Here is a 17,919-nt window from a genome sequence, read left to right as displayed (position 1 = left end):
TTCTCAAGGATGACAGTTCTTAGTTCACATGTGTAAACAAATTTAAAATGAAAAATAATGAAACATATAAAATATTAAAAACATATATTCTTAGTTTTGTTGTCAAGTTTCAGTGTATTACCATGATAGGATAGCCTGAACGTTAAGCAGGTGGGGCGGGGGGGTAGTTGTTGAAAGCATCAAATGAGTGCCAGAGAAATTCAAGGGAGTTCGGGATAGATCTCATGGCTTGAGTACCAGTCAGAAGGAGTAATTCAGAGCTAAATTAAATCTTTAAAGGTGAGACATTAATAGGACAAGAAGGGGGTGTGAAAGGGATATTTAGGGTTGAATACATACCTAGTTTGTTTTAGGGGCAGTGAGTGAGGTGTCTTGAGGGAGTATGTAGTCCTTAATAGAATTAGAGATGACATTGAAGAGGCAGGGCCTTCGAGATCTATTAAAGCTTCTTCATTTGAAGAAATAGCTCAGGGAAGTGAAGGAATTTGCCTTTGGCTTATATACCTGTGTGTGATAGAGTAGGAAGTCCTCTGCTTCTAAACTTATGCTTTTTCTAATGTAAGAAATTTGAATTTGTGGTCATGGTGTTAAAGTTAATGAGTTCTTTAGGAAGTGGGAAGCAATTGGAAACACTTAGAGGGTATTGTGAAAGTGTAAGGTGTATGGGTGACTTGGTAATAGTTTGAGAGAATGAGGAGAAACGCTAATGAAAAAAACAAAGATACAGATCACTGTCACAGTGATATTACTAACTGTGGGGCAAAGTACTTGTTTTGAAAGCTATTCCAGAAATAGTTAACTGTTACACCTACTGGAAGGAAAGGGAAAGGTATGAGATTGGACATTTAGAAATGCTTGTCGTCTTTACAGTTTGAAATAATTTGTTTCATTTGCATTATTGTTTAGTTAACATTCAGTTTTTAATAGTGAAACAAGAAAGGATCTAGCAAAAATAAGATTGTTTTATCAGTCTAGGTCTCTAGACTCTGAACTAGGTGGCATTGGGAATGGAAATGCCATTCCATAAGAAGCTGTCTAGGTTAAAAGAGTGAAGACAGTGTGTTGGAAAAGAAGTGTTAAATGATTAAAAGGAATGAGAGAAATAGTAATTGACAACGATTTGTGACATTTTGATCTAAAGGGTTTGTTGCAATATAAACTAACTCAGAAGGAGAAAACAGAATTCTCTTTGCTTCTTTTCCATCAAGTAGGCAAGTTATTTTACTTACATCATCTTGATTCTTTATATGTAAAATATGGGTGTTGTGTTAAATTTTATTCAGATTCTCTGAGCACTGATACTCTGTGAGATTATTTGAAAAGGTACAAGACCTTTGTGGCAGGCTCAAGTTGAAAGATGAGTAGGTATAAATAAAATAACAAATACTTAAGAGAGATAATTATTAAAAAACCAATACAGACAGACCAGTATAATATATGTGGCTGTATAAGAAACAAACTTTGAAATAGTTGTCAAATGTATCAGCTATGACTGATTTTCATATTTGCCTGACTGGAGAAAAGTCATTGGTTCCCTGCTGATTTTTTTTTTTTTTAAGCTCTCTTTGCCTAGGATGGAAGGAAAACAGAATAACCATATTTATTTTACTTACTTAGATCCTAGTTAAGAGCTTTTAAAAAAGTGGTCTTTCTCTTACTGTAGAACACAATGCTCCTTTCACATTGAAATATGTGTTGAGGTTGATGACTGGCATACACGTAGGAGATGATATCAACAGGTAAATACACTATAAAATGCAAGGTAGCGGGTAAGATAGCTCAGCCTTTTCAAAGTAAACCTAGTGAGTAGCTAAGAATATGATAGATTGTGATGATATTAAAGAACACCAGGAGGACTATTGCTTTTACTTTTAGTTTAAGTTTTTAACAATTTTTTTTTCCCCAGTTCCTGAGCTAGAGACCCTTTTGCAAATTTCCAGCCTGGAGAACCTCTGACAACAAAGTTAAAGCAATTGCACGGTTCATTCTTAATCTTATCTAACTAACTTTTCATTTTCAGAAAGATTGAAAGCATTAGAGTAAACAATTTTTTTTTTTAAGATTTTATTTATTTATTTGACAGAGACACAGTGAGGGAGGGAACACAAGCAGGGGAATGGGAGAGGGAGAAGCAGGCTTCCTGCCGAGCAGGGAGCACATGTGGGGACCCTGGGACCATGACCTGAGCCGATGGCAGACGCTTAACGACTGAGCCACCCAGGCGCCCCAACAAGTTCTTTTGTCTCGAGGACTTTGTATAATGGATCTGGATGGTGTTTTCTTGCACACGATGTAAATGGTATTATCCTACTTGGGTGAAGCTCTGAATTTACCTATTTCCTATTACCTACCTTCTTTTCAGATTGTTAAAGGAGATGGGCTGGCAAGAAGACAGTGAGAATGATGAAACATGTGCTCCCTTAACTGAGGATGAAATGAGAGAATTCCAAGTTATTAGTGAACAGGTGAGAAGACCTGGATCATACAGGTTCACCTTAAATTGCCTTCCCTTAATCAGAACAACATATTACGCTAAGCATTTTTTAAGGGAAGGGAGGTTTTTATACCTTTCTCTTTAGGAATTTATTAGACATCACAGTATATGTCAGAATTGCCTTTGTTTTAAACTAGTCTGCAGTGCTTAGGAATTAGTATAAATAATATGTCTATGATTTATCATGTTCCAGACTTTTTTTTTTTTAAAGATTTTATTTGACAGAGACACAGCGAGAGAGGGAACACAAGCAGGGGGAGTGGGAGAGGAAGAAGCAGGCTCCCCACTGAGCAGGGAGCCCGATGCGGGGCTCGATCCCAGGACCCTGGGATCATGACCTGAGCCGAAGGCAGACGCTTAACGACTGAGCCACCCAGGCGCCCTGACTTTTTTTTTTTTTTTTAAATAGTATGGGGATAAGTAAAAAACATCAGTAGCTTCCCAAATAGCTTCACCTTTTATCCTTTTCCTTGCATAAGAATATTTCAAGTTCTGAAACATCTTGTTTTTTGTCTCCACAGTTTCTTTTTTGAAAGAGTATTAGGAAATGTTTGATAGAATTAGAATTGATGGATCATACGGTTATCTGTGTTAAACTTTTTGAGGAACCACCATACCATTTTTCCACAGTAGCTGCACCATTTTACATTCTCACCAGTGGTGCTCAAGAATTAATTAATTTTTCGATAGTAGCTATTCTAATGGTTCCCAAGTGGTTATCTCATTGTCGTTTTAATTTGCACTTCAGTGTTGGTTAGTGATATTGAGCATGGCCATTTGTGTATCCTCTTTGGAGAAACGTTGTATTCAAGTACTTCGCCCATTTTTAATCAGGTGGTTGTACTTCTTTATGTATTGTGGATTTTAACTCCTACATGATTTACAAATACTTTCTCACATTCCATAGAGAGCCTTTTTACTCTTTTGATTATATTCTTTGATACATGAAAGTTTCAAATTTTTGATGAGGTCGTGTTTACCTATTTTTTCCCTTAGGTCCCCCTACTATTACTGTCATATTCCAGAAATGTTGCCAAACTGAATGTCATGAAGCTTTCCCCTGTGTTTTCTTCTCGGTGTTCCATAGTTTTGGTTCTTACGTTTAAGTCTTTGATCCATTTGAGTTTTTGTTTGTGTTGTAAGGACCTGCCTTCATTCCTTTGGATATAATCTGTCAAAACTTTGTCAAAAATCATTTGAGTATGCAGTTGCTCCTTGAAGAACACAGATCTCAACTGCATGAGTCTACTTAGATACAGATTTTTTTACAGTACTGTGCCTGTCTTTTCTCTTATGATTGTAGTATTGTACCTGTATTTTCTCATGATTGTCTTAACATTTTCATTTTTTACCTGTATTGTAAGAATACTGTATATAATATATATAACATACAAAATATATTATTAATTGCCTTTCTGTTATCTGTAAGGCTTCCTAGTCAACAGTAGACTGTTAGTAGTTAAGTTTTGGGGAAGTCAAAAGAAATGCATGGATTTTCGACTCCATGGGGTGGAGGAGGCGGGTTGGTGCCTCTAACCCTTGTATTGTTCAGGGATCACCTGTATATGCAAGGGTTTATTTCTGGGCTTTCTATTCCACTGGTCTTTTCTGTTTGATTTTTTGCCAGTACCACATTGTCTTGATGACTTCAACTCTGAAATGTTTAGAGACCAGGAAGCATGAAACTTCCAACTTAGTTGTTTTTAAAAGCTATTTTGGCTATTTGGAATCCTTTGAGATTCCATATGAATTTTAGGATGGGTTTTTCTACTTATGCAGAAAATAACCTTTGGGATTTTGATAGGGATTGCATTTCATCTGTAGATTGCTTTGGATGTAATATTCACATCCTAATAATAAGGCTTTTAATCCAGGAGTATGGACTGTCTTTACATATATTGGTGTTTTTTAAATTTTTTCAGCAGTGACTTATAGTTGCATTGTAGAAATTTTTGGCCCCTTTTGGTTGTTTATTCCTTATTTATTTCTAAGTGTTTATTCTTTTTAATACTATGGCAAATAGAATTTTCTTATTTCCTTTTTGGATTATTCATTGTTACAGAAGCATAACTGACGTGTGTGTGGATCTTCATTGTGCAGCTTTGCTATATTCTCAGTTCTTGTGTGGAATCTTTAGGGTGTTCTACATATAAGGTCATGTTATCTGTGAACAGATAATTTTACTTCTTTTCCAATATCATATTTCTTCTTCCCACTTTAAATTTTTTATTCAGAAGTTCTTAGTGAACCATGTTATTTTTCGTATAACATGGTTGTGAAGCTAATGTTTTAAGGGATTTTTTGGTCTTTTTTTTAATACTGTGTATTTTACATAAAAACGTTGACTTTAAGTGCAGAGTGGGATGAGTTTTGACAGATGACAGATGTATAACCATCATCCCCCTTGGTATTCAATTCTACTCCCAGCTGCAGTCCCTGGCAGACATTGACTTGTGTTCTGTCACCATAATTTGCCTCTGGAATGTTTCAGTAATTGAACCAAGTACTGTATAGTTTTAGATTTGGCTGTTTTTATGCTTTTGAAACGGACCCGTGTTTGGTGAGTAGTAGTCCTTTGTATGGATTTACCAGTTTGTTAACCTATGAGCTGATAATTGTATCATTATAAACAGGAGTAAAGGAGGAGCTGGTTTTTTAGGAGGCTTTTAAAAAGAACATGCTAAGTTAGATGTTTGTGGGAACAGTGCAGACATTTAGAGAAAATAGAAAAAAGATTTGGGTTTTTTCTTTTTTTAAAAGATTTTCTCTCCCTTTTTTAAAAATCAAAGTTCTCCAGCTGATTTCAGGCTGTGGAAAGATGAGGCAGCACTGATGATAAGTATTTGAAAAGCAAGGATAGAACTTTGGGGGATGGTAAAGGTGTACCTTTAAGAAAGGGTCAAGGTGTATTTGTAATCATCACAGTGGCTGAGAACACCAGGGGATACATACATGGGCTTTGGTTCTTCTCCGTAAAGGTGGTATGAAGTCATTTGTTCAAAGTGAAGGGGAGGTAGCTTAAATTGTATAATTTAGGTAGAAAGGAAATCTGCTATGGAAAATAGAGAATTAAATAGGGCAAAAGGACAATTGAGGGCTAAGACTCTAGACTTGTTATTTCTTGTTTGTCAAAGTCTATAACAAAATTAGCTGTGATGTAAGCATCTCTTTTCATTTGGATCCTAACCTAATGCTCAAGATTTAATGATTAAAAAAAAAAAAACACCCTCTAGAATGTGAAACTTCTAGACAGGCCCAAATAATAATATAGAGGTGGATTTGGTCTTAGAAGGTTGTATTTAGAGATTTTGGTGTAAATTACCAGAGACTGATTTTTCATGAAAGAAATTTAGAAGACCAGAGTTATTAGAGAGTATAGTGTTACCATTATTAATGTAACTTAATTTTGTTTCTTTAAATTGTTTCTAATTTGGATTAACCACCCCCCTCCCCACCACCCCCAATTTGTGATCTTTGGGCCCAGTTCTTACTTATTACCACCTAACACGTTTAGTTCTGATTTCTCATTTTCGAAAATGGAAGACTATTTTTTTTTCTTCAGTATTAGAATCTCTCTGGTTAAGCAAAGGGCTGTATTTGATTTTGTTATTTTGTGCACCTCATTTGAATACTTACCTACTGGAATAGTTTGTATTCTACTTATTCTGTAAAGTGTGAATAAAGCAGTTTGTGGGGTGTGTTAATAAAGTCCAGTTTGGTCAGAATAATAAAAATAACAGCTAAAGCATAATGGCTGCTGATTTTATTCTGGTTACATTTGAAGGTATTTAGTACAACTTTCACTTAAGAAAATGAAAATTTGGAAAAGGGTTATTTGGTACCTTAACAAGTGATAGGGTTATGTCCACACCTACTCAGTCTGGATTGACAATCTGTGCTCTTTCCACTATGCTAATAATAAACACTAATTTTACTTACTTACTTTTTGGTTTGGTAGATGTTAATTGTGGTTCTCTAAAAGGTAAGGATTTAGTCCTCGGAAATACTTCGTTAGAACAGTTGGATCAATTAACTGTATTTAACTAGTTTTCCAGAAATGATACAGGGTAGAATACAATTTTATTAATGTATTGATGGTAACATTGAATTATTACAGTATTCTTAATTTATAAGTAACCCTTGGAGGGTAGATTATGTATTTAATATATTTATTTTTGATATTTTAGTTACAGAAGAATGGTCTGAGGAAAAATGGTATTTTGAAAAATGGCCTCATCTGTGACTTCAAGTTTGGACCCTGGAAAAACAGCACTTTCAAACCCACTATTGAGAATGATGACACAGAGACAAGTAGCAGTGACACATCAGATGATGACGATGTGTGAAGGATTTCCTAACAGCTTTAGAAATTTTAGTGTGATACATCTCTCATACAGTTTGGGGTGAATTGTAAAAATGAAGAACTATAATTTATGTAGTAAAATACCCCATTAGAAGATGATTTTTTTTGAGGGACTTCACTATGAAGAAAACCAAGAATGTTGTGTTGGGCTGTGTTGAACATTATTTCTTTGTAAATGAATGTTGTAGAAATGAGGACTTTGGTTGATCCAACATTGACTTTCTTCATCACTGCAGCATTTCTCTGACTAGCAATGTGACGATGTAACAAATGAGATTTTCTCATTTAATAATAAAAAATTGTGTAATGTTTTGCAAAGCTTCTGTCTTAAAATGTCGAACAGGTCTTAAGAAAAAAGGCAGCTTACACTGTTTTGCTTGCAGAGTCCTCTATCTTTTTCGTACAATGGAAATCTTCAAGTCCACTTTGTGCTCCCCGCCCCCAAAGGACAATGTAGCATGTTGGCTAAAACTGGAGCAGAGTGCACTAAAACATTAATTTCCTGAACTCAAGTGTTGTACTAGTCACCTTTTAAAACATAAATTGCTCTTTAGCCATTTGTAGTTCGGTAAACGTTACAGGAAAGACTTGACACACTTTCTTCCAAATTTTAAGAGGTGATTTTCAAGAACTTTATTTGGATATGTTGTCAGACCAGGACTTTCAGAGTTGATGGAAGAGTCTTGTGGGAAAACTTATTTTGATAAATTATTACACATGCAGAAAAACTGATCACACTGACTGGATCTGTCCACACATGGAAAATAAACTGGATTTTCAGAATATTGTTGTTCTCTCTAGTACTGTTCGAGGTTTTGGTTTCTAAACACAATATGCTTTATTAACTTACTAAAACAAAGTTATACTGATTACTTTCTTTACAAAAAGAAAGTTATGAAAAAAATCCTTTTTATTATCAAATGCTTAACAAGTTTATTAAATGAATGTTGTTAAATAGTCACTTTATTTTTCACTTGCATATTTTAGAATCATTACTGTTCATTGCTGACTGGAAGAGTAATTTGGCTCTGTATGTTTGTATTTCGATTTTTCTGGTTTTGTTTACCTGCATTTGCTTATAGCTTTCCTCATTCCATTTGCATCCATGTTTAAATGATATGCTGATTTTGTAAAGGGTGTAATCTCAGAGCAAGAATGTAGGTTTTCCGTTAGATTAAGCTAATCATCAGAGTTTTTTCTTGTTTTAAATTGTATTTTCTCAGAAGGCTGCAGTGTTTTTGCTGTTTCTACCTCAAGATCCTGCCCAAACTCCCCAGCTTTCAAGAGAAGCCAGATTTTTTTGTTCACACTGAGACTGGTGGTGATGGGGAAATTAAAAGCACAGTTTCATCCCCACAAAACTAAGAGGATGAGTTAGAGTGGTAACAAAGTATTAAATAGGTCTTAAAGTTACCTTTTAAAATAGATTCTTACTCTATAATATACCACAATGCAGTCCAGTCACCTAGCGTTAAATGTACTATTACATCTACAAGTATGCTTTGACAAAGCTTTGTCAGTATCACATAATGAATGTTTGGGGGACTCTTAGATTGCACTGTTTGTTTAACAGATTAATGAAATCTATCAGATGGGAAATGTATTTGCTAACCATAAGCTAGAAGGGACCTGAGAAATGTGGTTTACATTAAAAATCTACCTTAACTGTTTCCACTGAATAGCTTTCAGAAGAGATTTCTTAAGAAAAATTTTCTGGCATCTTCTGCTTTATATTCAGATAATTTTTTTTTTTTTGGCCTTAATTCTCATCAGCAGTTAAGTAATGTTTATTGTGCATTCATGGCATTGATAATCGAATGTGTTTAGTAAGCATGGTAAGGTGCAGTGGTGTGGTTATTCTTATTAAATGATAGCAACAAGTTTGGTTACTGAGTGGGTGGATCCATACAAAGTATTTCAATAGAAATAAAGCTTAGTGTAATTTTAACTTGCTCTCTGAATAATGGGTAGCTGGTAAAGAGTTTGGACCATATTGTTTGAAAGGGAGCTCATAAGTACAGAAACTAGTTAAATTGCACATGTAGTGTGGAATTGTTGAACTCAGAATAGGCCATGAAGGTCTGAAGAAAGACAAAAGGATCTGAAAAAAAAAGTACTTTGGGCTGCTTCGTACTCAGTTTCTCGGCAGCAGATTATTTTTTACAATTGACTTTATTAAAGTATAAATTGATGTAAACGACACACTTGAATATAATTTGATAAGCTTTGACTTGTGAAACCATCACTGCAATCAAGGGAGTGAACAATACCTGTCACCCCCAGAAGTTCTTTGGTGTCCCCTCCTTTGTAATCCTTCCCTCATTACTACCTCCCTTCTCTCAGCACTCCCCCCCCCCCTTTTTGGTATGAAATGTAATTAATGAGCAAAATTCTTATGGTAATGGGTTTAAAATAGTATTTCAAAAATTGTATCTTATTTGCTTTATATTAAGGATTAGAATTATTTATATTTCCATAAATCTATTTCTATTAAAGTTGAAATAAATGTAGAAGTGTTAACCTAAAAATAAATCAGATTGAATCAATCAGATTTATATTAACTATTAAAAATTAGTGTCTTGAAGGGCCTGGTTCCTATAAACAAATACTTTAAATTCCTTTTGCTAATGTTTATTATGTACTGTTAGAATATGGTTATATGAACATACTTTAAACTTAGGAATATGTCATAAACGACTTGTTTTTGACTCAGAAAAAACTGTCGTTAACTTGACATCACATTCTACTTGGATACTCCATAATCTCCTACTCATAACTTTATAAAAGATGTTTTATTAAGTGCTTTTATTTGAATCTAAGTACCTGGATTTGGAAAAGGCACACCCTTTCGAAGTTTTTCTTTCAAGTGGGATTTTAATTTTTATTTTTCAGTTACATGATAAACTTAGGGATACATTGCTAGGGCTTTTAAGTAATAGGATATCACTAATTGAGAGCTAGATATTATGACTGTCTTTTGAACAGTTATGTTTCTGGAGGTTATAATGGCCACCTGGCCATGGTAGGGTTGGGGGGGCAGAAATAGAAAAATCCCCCAGAGCCTTCCAAAGTACTGCAGAGAAGCCTCGGTTATACTGTTTTGCTACTTAATGTTATTTCCTTGCTAAGGGCTGCATGCTAGAACTTAAAAAGGTTTGGTGCTCCAACAAAAGATTATATAGAATATGGACACTTTGGGACACGTGGACCTGAAAAGTTTGTAGTTAAGAGTTTGGAAATGTGTAATTCAGTAATTACCTACTTTAAAAGGTTTTGTAATTGAGTTTTTCTTGTTAAGAGACATAAATTGTGCAGTTAATCCTGTAAGTTCACTCCACCTACCCTTAATGTATTTGTTTTGTAGAAACTTAATCTGGGACAATGATTGAGGTTTATAGTATGTTAAATCACAAGGTCTTCTGGAAGAACACTCCTGCTTCATGTTCAGTGCAACAGTGTCCTAACTCTTGGTGTGCGTAAGAACCCATAGAGTAGTGGTTCCCAAACTTGTCTGCACATTGGTGTCACCGGAAAGCTTCAAAAAATCCAAAAAAAAAAAAAAATGATTTGAGAACTGGCTTTGCCTCTTATGAGCTGTGACCTTAATCCGGATACTTAACACTGCTAGATGTTCATATCCCAAAGAGTTTGAGGATGAAAATCATTAAGAGCACCTGGCGTAAATCTTGGGCACACAGTAGCAGCTGCTGCATAAATTTTAGCTGTTTTTTCACTGCTTAACACCATGTTACTCAAGAAAGCTTCAAGGAGCATGTAGTGCTGTTTTTATTTTTATTTTTTTTTTAAGTATTTATTTGAGAGAGCGCATGAGAGGGAGGAGGGTGAGAGGGAGAAGCAGACTCTGCTGAGCAGGGAGCCCGATGTGGGACTCGATCCCGGGACTCCAGGATCATGACCTGAGCCGAAGGCAGTCGCTTAACCAACTGAGCCACCCAGGTGCCCCTGTAGTGCTGTTTCTAAAATTACATGTTAGATTAAACAGGTGGATCCTATTCCAAGTGGTTGTGTATGATGAGAAGCATCTGGTTGAGTTCTCCCATGAATTAAGACTAAGCTGTTTGCTTCATTTTTTTGGTGTTATGTTGAGCTATGAACTAAGCTTGATAATTTGATTTAATCTTTAGAGGTTTGTTTTCTGAAATGTAATCATTGCACTTTAATGGTAAATCATGTCCTTGTGAACCAATTACAAAGATGTCCTTCAGTGCTTTCAAATCTTTAGAGTTGCCTCCAACAGTTCCATCATTTCATGCTATTCAACAGTTCTAAGCTGGAGTTTGACTCCATTGCTTTCAATGTTTTTTTCATTTTTCTGGGATGCTAAAGATGACCAGATAATGGGCTGGTGAATTGTGATGAGAGGGAAATAACCTTTCTTTGGCTTCTTACCCTTAAATGGGCACTATCATGAGAACAAGCTCAGTGAGTCTAGAGGACATTGATTTGAGGCTTATAGGTGTCAGCTTTAGCATAAGAAGTTTATGATCCTGTAATGGCATTTTTATTTAGATATGAGTGCTTTTTTCAGTAGGGAATATACTTTGCTGTCATAGCCTTAATTCCATTTTAATATGGCTTTCTTTAACGACTGAGAGAAGGGCAAACTAGCAATTGATTAACTCAGTGAAATTTCCCTTCAGTTAGTCTGAATACTGTTAACAAGTAGATGTTGCTTTACAAGGAGTTCATTTGGTTAGGTGAAATTTTTAATTTTAATTAGAACATGGTTAACATACAGTGTTACATTAGTTTAAGGTGTACAATATAGTGATTCAACAATTCTGCACATTACTCAGTGCTCCTCACAACAATGCACTCCTTAATCCCCAGAGGTGAAAAATTTATTTGGAGTTTTTTCCCCTTAAATCTGGATGTAATGTCCTGACATTGTTAAGCAATTTTTACTATTTTGGTGAAATGAGTTGTAGAGTTAGTCATTTTGCAGAATAGATAAAACCTATGTGTTGAGAAGTAAGGAGAATAGAGACCATGTCTCATGCCCAAATAGAGGCATAGAAGTTTCATGGCACCTGTTAAGATGTGTGGCGTTTCATTTTGGGAGGTTTTTTCTGAGTTGGGTGTTGGCAAGGGTAAAGGGTAGATACTAAATATTTTAGTAAAGGGTATCTGTAAATCTGTAAAGGGTAGATAAATATTTTAGACCATATAATCTCATGCAACCACTCTGTAGCATGAAACCTGCTATAGACAATACATAAATGGATGGATTATGTCTTCTGCAATAAACTGGCCAGCTCGGGGCGGTAGTTTGCTGATGATTCTAAATATTATGGACCGATTCTTTCTTTGTAAACTTTTTAAAGTGAAAGAGCTGTGGTATTTAATCTTTACACCATTACCAGGATGATCTTTCAGTCTTAGAAATTGCCTAGCTTTTAAAAGATTAATTTTGCCCCTTTTGGTAAACATGGTTGTAGTATTGTGTCCACACAGGATCATATATATTGCATCCTGAATCACACTGGAAAGTGCACATTTATCGGCGCAATACAATAGTATTTTAGGGAGAAAATGGGAAAACCTTAGTAAATCATGGGGACGCTTTTGAAACGGCAGCCCTGGTTTCCCTTTCTCCTCCAAAAGTAATTTCTTTCCTGACTTGTTACTCTGCCAGCGTTCTCTACTTTGCATTTTTATAAAGTTAGAAGTTTTGACTTTTTCTCATTTGGCTTGTGCCAACAAGAATAGGGGCCATTTATTCTAAAGAAAGAGACTGTGGTCAAAAGTAGAGCTTTTCTCTGAAGTGATGGAGAGGTATTTGGAAAGAGTATGTCATCTCTGCTCTGAACATGAATTCAGTGAGAACCAAAAGCATCTCTTAATAGGACATAAAATGGAACAAAAGCTTTGAAATAAGTGCGGGTCCAAGGTTTGGTATTGCAAGTTGCTATTCCAAGGCATCAGGTTCCCGTCCGAGTTTTGGTCCTTGCATTTGAAGTCCGGCGGGTGACAGTGAGACAATACCCAGATGATAGCTCAGGTGACCGAAAGTGACAAGTGGTGAAGTTAAGTCTCTCAGTAGTGCGTGCATCAGGCTAACAACTAGGCACAGAGAAGAGGCCAGTGCTGAAATTCTGGAGTGGAGGTGAGGGAAAGGTCGCATGTCTGAATAGGGGAAAGAGGTAGAATCAGTGTATTGAATCTGAACCCAGGAGCTAGATCTCAGAAACCCCTTCCTCAGCTAGTGAGGCTGCAAGGTGATAATGCAGTTAAGCCATGCCAGAGGTGCCACATAGGCTGCAAATCCGCAGAATAAGGAACAAGTTGCTGCAGTTTAAGGACTGAACGTGACCATAACTAATGAGGGCTAAACAGGTGCTAACTGGATCTGAAGTTCAAATCGCCTGCTTTAGCCAACCTGGGTAAGAAGGCATCTGACTGAAGATGGAGAGTAAGTGTACATATACACTAGTTGACATTTTAAATATGATCAATGACTAATAGTGAATATTTCTTGAATCTGCAAATTCTCAAGTTAAATCATAAATTGACTAAAATGAGGGCCTGCTAGGCCAGGCTCTCTGCTGAAAGTACAAAGAATAAAGATAACCCCTGTGCTGAAATTGATCACAGCCTGGTAGGAAAAATATTGCAAATGAGTTTTCAAGTATGTGTAGTGTATAGGGTTAGCATAGGGCAGGGTCAGAGGGTTCAGGGAAGGCTTTCCAGAGGATATCATAGCTTGGTTTTAATGAATAACAATTTACTAAGGCACAGAGGGCAGAAGGAAATTTTAGGCGAAGGAATTGGCCTGTGCAAGGGCATGCTACAGCCAAAGAGGTTCAGGAAAGCTTACGGAGTTCAGTATAAGTATAGGAGCAGGAGATGGAGGTGAGGCTGCAGGGACCAGATCACCAGGTCAACCATGTTGACCAAACTTTGATTTTACTCTGCAAGCAGTGGGGAACTATCAAAGACATTAAAATTGGACCACCAGACTCAGTGTTCCTTCTGTTTAGCTTTAAAAATCCATTAACATAATTGCTTAAAACTGCAGGGACATGGGGGCATCTGGCTGGCTCAGTTGGAGGAGCATGCAACTCTTGATCTTGGGATCATGAGTTCGAGCTCCACACTGGGTATAGAGATTACTAAAAAAAGAAAAAAAAACCCAACAAAACAAAAAACAAAACCAAAAAACCCCTGCAGGGACAGGTGGAAGGGTTAACTTAATGCCTCATTCCAGGTGTGACTTTAGGTGAAGAATTGTCTGTGTAGAGGCGTGTGTGTTAGCAATGAAAGAGGCAAACGATTCCTGGCATGTTGGGGGAAAGTTGAACAAGGATCTGGCCTGCATTAGAGATTCCCCAAGGCAGTCCATCAGTAATACCTTCTATAATGACTTAGGAAAAATGAGGTTCTAAGATACTTCTTAGAAGATACTTATTCTCTCTTAATAAGTAAGCCTTTTCTCTCTTCTTTGTCCAAAGTAAATTGAAAGTTTACTAAAAAACAATAATTGAATAATTTTGGGGAATTACCATAAATATAATGTAGTGTTAGTGAATGAGGAAACCCTAAAAAAAAAAGGTGTGGCCCTGCCTCAAGAAACATGATTGTTTAACCCATATATGTGTATCCATACAACTAAGTCTAGGGAAGCTGAGTCTTGGATTCTTTGTATAGATAGGCACATTTCAGAATACCTGAAAAACATTTATTTTTCAAAAACTTCTCTTTGAATAGGTACTTCTAAAATACACTGAATTTACATTTAAAATGTATTCAAATTCTTCATGGTTTATGAACTTTTCTATGGTTTATCTCACAATTGAGAGGAAGAAGGAATTCTACAACTTGTCAAACAGTGACCTCTAAGGCTAAGAAGAGCTACTGTCAAAGATAATTAAACATATGTCTTGACTTTGGAGAACTTAACCAAAAGTATTCTAAAAATGCTTTAAGCAATGGCAGCATCACCAAAATCATTCACACATTGAGCGCCTGCCTTCTCAGTGCCTAGCACTGTCCCGTATGTTTGTGAGTGCAGAGCCTACCAATGTCACTGCTCTGAAGGGAACATTAGTTTTTTGGATGGTCCAGTTTAAATGTGTCTGTCTGCTAAAAAATAAAAATCACATTTATTTATTTTCTAAGATGTGACTTTAGTGAAAAAATTTGAGAGTAATATTGGTTGTTTGCCTTGAGTTCTAGCTGTTGATTTGGTTAGACAAGAGTTCTACTGAAATTGCAGTTGCTAACAAATTTTCAAGCTGTTCTTTTTGACTTGGAGGTAATTATGAAGAGAGGTTAGATTCTTCTGGAATGTCTCTCATTGCTGGCTGGGTGGCTGCTCAGGGGTATTTGTCTTGCTGTACCTGATTAGCATAGGCATTCTTGGGTCTCAGAAGGTCCACTGATCAATTGCTTTGACTCCAGGATTCTGGGCCAGCTTTCTGGCCAGGCTGTTCTGAGCAAGAGATTTTTTTTTTTTTTTTTTTTTTTTGCAAGAGGTAAGTAGAGAGCAGGTAAGAAAGCTGTCTTCAAGTATTTAAAGTACTAGGAAAAGAGATTAATTGGGTAGTTTTTGTGTGATGTTGGTTGAATTACCTAACTTGTATGTGCTTCAATTTCCTTAAGTGTAAAATGGGATAGTATTTGGAGCGATCTCAAAAAAAATACATGTAAAGCCTTTATGGGAGTTTGGCACACAGTCCACTCAGCAATATTAGCTTTTGTTATTTTTATTTTTTTTCTGTGTATCTCAATGGAAAGAACTCTAGCAAGATAATTTTCTAAATGTGTATTTCATGGATAAACATGTGTTTACCAAGAAGTTTTAAACATGTTCTTATAGAACCTTAGACCATTTGCTGGAGTGAAGTGGAAAGCATGAGTACTCCCATTTGTGCAAGCTGAAACTCAAGAAGGTTAGTAATCTGCCCAAAGTCTTCCTGTGAGTATGTGAATGCACTGGTACTTGAATGAGGTCTTCTAACTTCCTAAGTCAATGTGCTTTATACTCTATCAGGCTACCTTAATAAAGAAACTAGGGCCAATCCAAGGATGTTGGAGGATGCAGAGTCCAGTCACTGAATGAAAAATCTTTTACTAGAGTTCTTACAAAATTGTTTGTAAGTGGGAGTGAGCAGTAGCAGTATTCAAACAAGAGCTTGGTGACCAGTTTTCATAGATACTCTGAAGGACTTCTTGCATTTGGGAAAATCTTGCCCTAGATGACTGTAATGGTCCTTTTTGACTTAGATTGTGTGGTCTTAAATTTGTACTTTTAAAATTTTCATTATTTTTCGTTGTGACTCATCTCAAAGTCATAAGTAATGTAAGCTGCTCTTAGATGTTTTGTGTAATTTATTTGCCTTATACTTTCTGATGGCAAAATGTGAGTAACATGACCTGGTATATTTAGCCTTAGATATGTGCATCACAGACATTGCATATCTATTAAAAAGACATGTACTCAAGGGTTGAAATCTAGTAGAATCAGTAACTTTTACTGTTTTAGCAGAACATTCTTTTTTTCCCCAAGATTTTATTTATTTATTTGACAGAGAGAGAGAGAGCACAAGTAGGCAGAGAGGCAGGCAGAGGGAGAGGGAGAAGCAGGCTCCCCACTGAGCAGGGAGCCCAACGTGGGGCTCGATCCCAGGACCCTGGGATCATGACTTGAGCCGAAGGCAGCCACTTAACCAACTGAGCCACCCAGGCACCACTTTAGTGGAACATTCTTTTTTTTTTTTTTTTTTTAAAGATTTTATTTATTTATTTGAGAGAAAGAATGAGAGAGAGAGAGCACATGAGAGGGGAGAGGGTCAGAGGGAGAAGCAGACTCCCTGCCGAGCAGGGAGCCCGATGCGGGACTCGATCCCGGGACTCCAGGATCATGACCTGAGCCGAAGGCAGTGGCTTAACCAACTGAGCCACCCAGGCGCCCTTAGTGGAACATTCTTAAGTGAATCTTATACCCCCCCCCTTACTGTTACGTACCTGGGAGTTAAAAAATAGAATAATTACTAATACTGTTTGGTGTCACCACCTTGGTTCATAGTGAAGTACCAGCAGTTTAACCACTTCTTTTGTACCATCAGTGCAAATGTTCAACAAATTGTTGAACTCTGTGATTCAAAAAGTTATTCAGTACTTTGCTTCAGCATCACTTGTGTTTGTTGGCAAGTATTCACATAAAAGAAGATATTCTTTGATAATTAATTGGTGCTAGTTACCAGATGAATATAAGCAAAACAGTAAGTTCAGCACATCTATAGATTCATCCATTTGTAAGGCAAGTACAGTTTTTTTTTTTCTAAAGATTTTATTTATGAGAGAGAGAGCAGGAGCAGGGGGAGGGTCAGAGGGAGAAGCAGACTCCCCACTGAGCAGGGAGCTTGATGCAGGGCTCCATCCCAGGATCCTGGGATCATGGGATCATGACCTGAGCCGAAGGCAGATGCTTAACCAACTGAGCCACCCAGGCGCCCCAGGCAAGTACAGTTTGGAAGATGAGCTATTAACTCAGTCTTCATGTTACAATTAAATTTTTAACTTGAGGGGAGTCTTTAACTTGAGCAGGCTCAGCAGGGAGCCTGCTTCTTCCTCTCCCTCTGCCTGCCTCTGTCAAATGAGTAAATAAAATCTTAAAATTTTTTTTTTAACTTGATGAATTACTATATCATTGGAAAATGGCACTCCTGTGACTTCTATACTGAATTTTCAGGTATTCGGCAATGTCCATTGTACCAGGGCTTTAAGTTAGCCTCTCAGCCAGTCAGTGGTATTCTCCAGGCAGTGCAATACGAAAGATCTGTATGATGCTTCAGTGGCTTCTATATTTCTGGTTTGGGAAAGCCGGGTACAAACAAATTTTGGCTTTTAAAGAGCTCATGACTTCTATGTTTAAAATATGTGTATGAGTTTCATAGGGCTGCCTAACAAAATACCACAAACTATGCTTTAAACAACAGAAATTTTGTTATCTCACAGTTCTGGAGCCTACTAGGAGTGTGAAATCAATGGGATGGCAGGGCCATGCCCTCTCTGAAGTCTCTAGGGGAGGATCCTTCCT

At 36.7% G+C, this 17,919-nt stretch overlaps 1 protein-coding gene across 4 annotated transcripts in view; it reads left to right on the top strand.

Annotated features, from left to right (window-relative positions):
- The window catches only part of GPBP1 (GC-rich promoter binding protein 1), a 69,236-nt gene extending 61,596 nt beyond the window's left edge, over positions 1 to 7,640 (top strand). For all 4 annotated transcript variants that reach the window (XM_025892318.2, XM_025892319.2, XM_025892317.2 and 1 more), the window contains 2 exons: positions 2,363 to 2,465; positions 6,682 to 7,640. In XM_025892318.2, the coding sequence (XP_025748103.1) occupies positions 2,363 to 2,465; positions 6,682 to 6,840 (262 nt within the window). In that variant the 3' untranslated portion in view covers positions 6,841 to 7,640. The remainder of the gene's footprint in view (positions 1 to 2,362; positions 2,466 to 6,681) is intronic.
- The last annotated feature ends 10,279 nt before the right edge of the window (positions 7,641 to 17,919 follow it).

Source organism: Callorhinus ursinus, unplaced genomic scaffold (assembly GCF_003265705.2).
Source record: "Callorhinus ursinus isolate GAN/ISIS: 27379988/994484 unplaced genomic scaffold, GSC_fseal_2.0 scaffold23, whole genome shotgun sequence".
NCBI classification, from domain to species: Eukaryota; Metazoa; Chordata; class Mammalia; order Carnivora; family Otariidae; genus Callorhinus; species Callorhinus ursinus.
The sequence above is the reverse complement of the archived record's forward strand: the minus strand, read 5'-3'. Positions and strand labels throughout refer to the sequence as shown.